This window comes from Daucus carota, chromosome 6 (assembly GCF_001625215.2).
Source record: "Daucus carota subsp. sativus chromosome 6, DH1 v3.0, whole genome shotgun sequence".
Lineage (NCBI taxonomy): Eukaryota > Viridiplantae > Streptophyta > Magnoliopsida > Apiales > Apiaceae > Daucus > Daucus carota.
The window spans coordinates 24,404,687-24,410,642 of record NC_030386.2 but is presented as its reverse complement, the minus strand read 5'-3'; the positions used below and the strand labels follow the sequence as shown (position 1 = coordinate 24,410,642).

Genomic DNA, 5,956 nt, shown 5'->3' with positions numbered 1-5,956 from the left:
TAGCTCTTTGGTAATTAAGTTTACAAGAAACTCCCAAGAAGCGCTGAACATTTCCGACGAGATCCTGGAACGATTCTTAAATAAGAGCATCTCCAACTAGTGAAAACATTTGGTTAAAAATTGAGTTAGACATCTGAAAAATAAAAAAATTAACGAACAGCTCGATAAACTCAACTTTAAGTGTCTTCAACCATACCCAACTGTCGTACATAATGGATGACTAAATTTGTCGAACCTCTACAGGTCTATAAGAAATCTGTAGGAAGATTGCACATCATTTATTACTATATTGAACTGATATATTCTATTTTAACAATCTAAAATATTAATAACATGCTATTTTTAAATTATAACCAACCAATATAGTCAATATCATTGAAGCAAAATGTCTTTCAACGAATTTTACATAATGTTTTACAAGTCCCATTTAACCAATGATTATAGCCAACGACATTGTAGATCCTCTAATAACTCAAAATTGTTGTAAACATGATTGAAATGATTAAAGCAATGAAATATTAAATGGTTCATTGATTTTGTCTAATCAATACTCCCTCCGCCCCACAATACATGTCTCTTTTGAAAAAATTACGCATATTAAGAAAGCATTGATTAGATAAAATTTTCTCACCTCTACCCCTAATAAATGCATGAATGTAGACTCTTATTCAACCTCCATTAATTGTTATACAACTTTCAAGAAGGGTAATTTTGAAATATTTGCAATATATTTGCATTGGAAACTAAAAGTAGACATGTATTGTGGGACAAATTTTTTTTCCAAAAGAGACATGTATTGTGGGACGGAGGGAGTACTTATTTGCGAGTCCAAACTGTAAGAAAAATTGTGCTAGATTAATGAGTATCTTCTGATAACCTTATATACTTTACAAATTAATATCTATTCTAATAAATTTTCGGATGAGTAAAAATCGAACCCAAACTCGAATATCCGAGACAACGAATAAACCCACCACCGGACTATCTAATCGTGCTCCGTAAGTTAATAAACTGAATTATGAAAGTTAAAAAACAAACGAACTAACACATACGACCAATCCACCCAACCAAATCAACAATTTCGTTAATTTGTAGGGTTTAATTTTAGGAGATCTGAATGCAGCCATTCCATTTAATGTACGAAATATAAGTAGCAGTGATATAAAACAATATATCATAAATAACAGTATGACTGAAAAAACAATCGAAAATCAAATCTAAACCAAAAAGCAAGAGCCGTATGATGATCATCTATAAGTGTGATGTTGTCTCCTAGTCCATGATCCACTTCCATGTGCTTTCTTCCATAGTTTTTATTTTACTCTTTCTCAAAGGCAACAACAATAATATATACATAATCACATCACACATTATTAAAATCATATCTTTTTCAATTTGGCATCTTCCTTTTTGACAACTCTAGCCTTCTTTGTCCCTCACCTCTTTCCATTCTTTAATCTCGTTCTAATTTATTCATTTATTCATTATAATAAGTAGTGTATATAAATGTAAATATAATATGCACACAAGCACGACCTCACTGTTCTCTGACTCAATTCTTTCCGCGGCTTTATCTGTGCAGATCAAGTAGAGGAAGAAGCAGCAGCAAATTGTTTAATAAATCTAGTTCCCCAACCACCCAATAGTCTCACACGCTCTCTCCTTACAATATTTCATATGGGTGTTTGAGTTTTGCTCTTTATATATCAAGTGCTTACTGGGATTTTATTTTCTTGATTGTTTAGTACTTGTACTCTTTTCAAGAACCATTTTTTAGGACATGGGTTTTGTGGGTTTTTTGGGGTTATAAGTATTTAATTTTGTGTTTGTGTTTGTGTGAACATGTGGGGTTGTGTTTTTTGGTTTTGAAATCTTGATTTTGGGTCTGACAAGGAGTACAAGTAGAGCTTGTTTTTGTAGTTGGGTTTTGTGCTTTTGTGGTTTATAGTGTTTCTCGGGGGTGTTTTTGTGGATTTGGGTTGGCTTAAAAATGGGATCTGGGAATGGGTTTTACTCTGAGGATGAGTTTAGTTTGGAGGCTAAATGGTTGATTGATCCAAAGCATCTGTTTGTTGGACCAAAGATTGGGGAAGGTGCTCATGCTAAAGTGTATGAGGGCAAGTAAGTCAACTTCACATCTGTTCTCTGATAGATTTTGATATTTGTAGTAAAGATGTCTTTTTTCTTAAAACTGCAATCTTTGATCATGTGAAGAAAGAAGTTTAGTGATGTCCTGATTGGATTTCTTCATAAAAGATTTTACTTTTGTGTGCGTATTCACTATTTATCAATTATAAGCAATTAGACTTTGGATGTTTATATTGGATCTTATGGCAGTTTTCAGTTTGATTGTGATAGTCATTTGTGCAAAATTATTGTTTTTTCAGGTATAAAAACAAGAATGTTGCTATCAAAGTTGTAAATAAAGGAGAGACTCCTGAAGAGATTAAAAAGAGGGAAGGCCGGTTTGCCCGAGAAGTTGCAATGTTATCAAAAGTTCAGCACAAGAACTTGGTGAAGGTGATTGTAATCTTCTATTACTTGCACGAATTAAAATTTTGAAATTCAAGACTTGGAATTTCTTTTCTGTGCAAATCTGGTTTATAATTACTTATGTTCTGTATTAAACTGCGGAGAAATGTGAGCGTCATAAACTTCATTTTATGACATAAGGATTTTGGATTGCTAATTTTAAATGCTGATTGAAATGAGTAATTCGGTTCCACAGTTTATTGGAGCTTGTAAGGAGCCAGTCAGTGTCATAGTAACCGAGCTTCTTGTTGGTGGAACACTGCGAAAGTACTTGGTGAACATGCGGCCGAGATGCTTGGACTTGCGTGTCGCAGTTGGATTTGCACTTGACATAGCTCGTGCAATGGAATGCTTGCATTCTCATGGAATCATACATCGTGACCTCAAACCTGGTATTGTTTGCTAATTATCTATATAATTGATTATCTTCATTAAACTGTGGGGTTAGGTAAGTGCTTGCTGGGATGCTGTGTCTACTTTAATGGACATTTTGTTACACCTTACATTTTTTATTCTACTGCTTCTGATGCATGTATAGATCAAAGTGATTGTGTCATGCTTTCTTAAGTATGTCTTCAATTTTTGATATTCCCTTCAAAAATTGACACCTGTAGCTGATTCACATGCTTTGCTATTATCACCGCTGATCTAGTTTACTGATTTCCTTTTGGCATGTGAATTAATAATATCATATAATTTATTCCTAATATTGTATGCTTGTTTTCAGTCCATTTAATTCTGGAGATCCATCCTTTTTTCTTTAAGTACATCCTTGCTGACTTTACTCATATATTGGAGACTTCCCCTGTATCCTTCTCTTATTAACATTTATCTCAATTACTTGCACATGCCTTCAATTTAAGAAAGATTGTATTAGAGTGGCTCTTTTTTAGTTTTTTTTGGGGTAAGGTTAATTACCAAAAATCTAAATACTCATTCACATGTTTGCTTCCGCTGAGGTTCAATCTCTTGACACTTGCTGACTCATCCTTTTAAAAAAATATATATATATTGAAGAATTTAGATCCCGCTATTTCCAAAACTATTATGTAATCAAAGAAATTCAGGAATTTTGAATATTGTTAGAATTGTTCGAAAGATGCATTGGGAGAATTTGATAAAAACACCAGAGGTTATGTTTGTAAGGACCAATATTCACTACTAGAATTGCTGTTGACTAGTTCAAAATAGTCTCATTATGCCGCAAGATACACTGTAAATATAAAATGTGGTACCTGCTAAGCTAGTTTTTGCATTCTTAACTTCTTTAGAGCGCGGTAATAGTATAGAAAACTGTTTGATCTCCCTCTATATATTTTAAGACACCTGGTAAATACTTTTCCAGAGCTACAAATTAGTCGACCAGAGATATATCCTTTGTCAAAGAAGATAAAAGTGCTTATCAATGTATGGGCATGAGTAAGTATGGATATCCGTTATGGCTCAGAAGGTAGGTGAAATTTTGGTCACTGTTATATTTAAGATTCACATGGCCCCTCCCTCCAATACCAGAAATAACTCATCTGTCTGATCATACCATTTTGTTCATAAAGGCATTAATGTGTTCAAAGTTCCATTGTACATTTGTCTTATACGTAGTTGACAATATTAAACTGTTAATAATGCTGCAATGGGATAGCATTTATATCCTGTCTCTTCCATTTATTCTCTTTCAGAAAACTTACTCCTCACGGCAGATCACAAAACTGTCAAACTGGCGGATTTTGGTTTAGCAAGGGAAGAGTCACTAACTGAGATGATGACTGCCGAAACGGGAACTTATCGGTGGATGGCTCCAGAGGTTGGTTTTCATTAATGCAGTTCATGATTTCTTTTTAATCTTACAACCTTCTTCTAAACTTTTTGCCGTCAGCTAGGAGGCTACATAAAAGTATTAGCTTAGTACGTTATATATTTTGCTTCACATGTTTGCAGCTTTACAGCACAGTCACATTGAGGCATGGCGAGAAAAAACATTATAACCATAAAGTAGATGCTTACAGCTTCGCAATTGTCTTGTGGGAACTCGTACACAATAAGTTGCCATTCGAAGGCATGTCAAATTTGCAGGCTGCATATGCTGCTGCTTTCAAGGTTAGTTCTTCACTTAAATCAAACATGATGGAGTAAATAAATTAGGTATATACATTTTATGAAGCTTAGTGGAGGTTGATTTAATATTTACTCGGTGTTTGCTAATTGAAAGATTACATTTATGTGCTTATATATTACTTCTAGCATCATAAAGGGCCATGTACTAAATTTGGCACTCTTTATATGTTGGCGTTGACATGCATCTGGGTCAGATTTAATTGCTAAATTATTTGGTCATTTAAAGGATTCCATCTTCCAAAGTGGAGGTCATCCATGAATTGAAGTTTTCGTTTCCCTTTTTCAGAATACCAGGCCCAGTGCAGAAAATCTTCCAGAGGATTTGGCTGTAATAGTGACATCATGTTGGAAGGAGGATCCAAATGACCGACCCAACTTCAGTCAGATAATACAGATGCTTATGCATTATCTTTCTACAATTTCACCTTTGCAACCCGCCATACCCCCAAGAATTTTTACATCTGAGAATGCTGTCTTGCCACCAGAGTCTCCTGGAACAAGCACTTTAATGGGAGTAAGGGATGACGCAGGGGACACACCAAAAACACCCATGGAAAACGAGCCTAGAGCTGGTTACTTCTTCTGCTTTAATCAGTGCTTTTAATCTAAATAAGTATTTTGTCACTTACTTCTGTAGGCATATTCAAATCGAACTGCCAGCAGAGAAGCTCTCCGAGCACTCACTACATATAACCTTAAATTTTTAGAAACATACCTTTTGATATAAAACCACACAACTTTGATTACTACCACCCGATTAGTCTGTCTGCAGTATTAGTTGTTGCTGTTGATTAACTCTTTAACATGGTGTGACTGAATTGTGCAGACTCTTCAGGGTGTAACTAGAGTCAGGGTTGCTGTGATGTTTTGTATTTGTAAAATAAGGTCAATCCAAAGATCTTTCATCCATTGCGTAGTGCAAGAATATCTGTTATTATTATGAAACTGGTCCAGAGTAGTGAATATATTTTCTATAGTTACTATGTGAGACTGTTTTGTGGTGTCGTCGTGAGTTGTGACAATACTGAATCCACCGTAGTTATGCTTTGTGTTAAGGCTGGTCTATCCCTGTAGACTGTGTAAACTATTCTCCGGTAGTTTAGCCTCCATTTGAGTTCTAGGACAAAGCTGAAAGTTCTATTCGATGAACAAGAAGTGTATAGTTAAGAGATACAATCACATAGACTAAAACTTGGGTAAATTGATGTTGGATTGGTTATCAACTACAATTAAATATTGGTTTCAAAAAAAAACTACAATTAAATATTATTTTGTTGGTTATATAATATAAAGTATATTTTCAGAGTTGAAT

General features: G+C 34.5%; 1 protein-coding gene across 1 annotated transcript; it reads left to right on the top strand.

The window, feature by feature from the left end:
* The first annotated feature begins 1,335 nt into the window (after positions 1 to 1,335).
* LOC108227948 (serine/threonine-protein kinase STY13) lies at positions 1,336 to 5,632 on the top strand. Its single transcript, XM_017403354.2, has 6 exons — positions 1,336 to 2,121; positions 2,388 to 2,520; positions 2,729 to 2,924; positions 4,209 to 4,333; positions 4,468 to 4,626; positions 4,931 to 5,632. The coding sequence occupies exons 1-6, from the start codon at positions 1,991 to 1,993 to the stop codon at positions 5,246 to 5,248; spliced, it is 1,062 nt and encodes a 353-aa protein (XP_017258843.1). The 5' UTR covers positions 1,336 to 1,990; the 3' UTR covers positions 5,249 to 5,632.
* Positions 5,633 to 5,956: the final 324 nt, after the last annotated feature.

What these genes read in the sequence shown, in the direction of transcription:
- LOC108227948 (XM_017403354.2), top strand. Translation starts at nt 1,991, where the DNA reads ATGGGATCTGGGAATGGGTTTTACTCTGAGGATGAGTTTAGTTTGGAG. An exon ending in GCTAAAGTGTATGAGGGCAA is followed by an intron (nt 2,122 to 2,387) that starts GTAAGTCAACTT and finishes TTGTTTTTTCAG; the next exon opens with GTATAAAAACAAGAATGTTG. An exon ending in CATATGCTGCTGCTTTCAAG is followed by an intron (nt 4,627 to 4,930) that starts GTTAGTTCTTCA and finishes TCCCTTTTTCAG; the next exon opens with AATACCAGGCCCAGTGCAGA.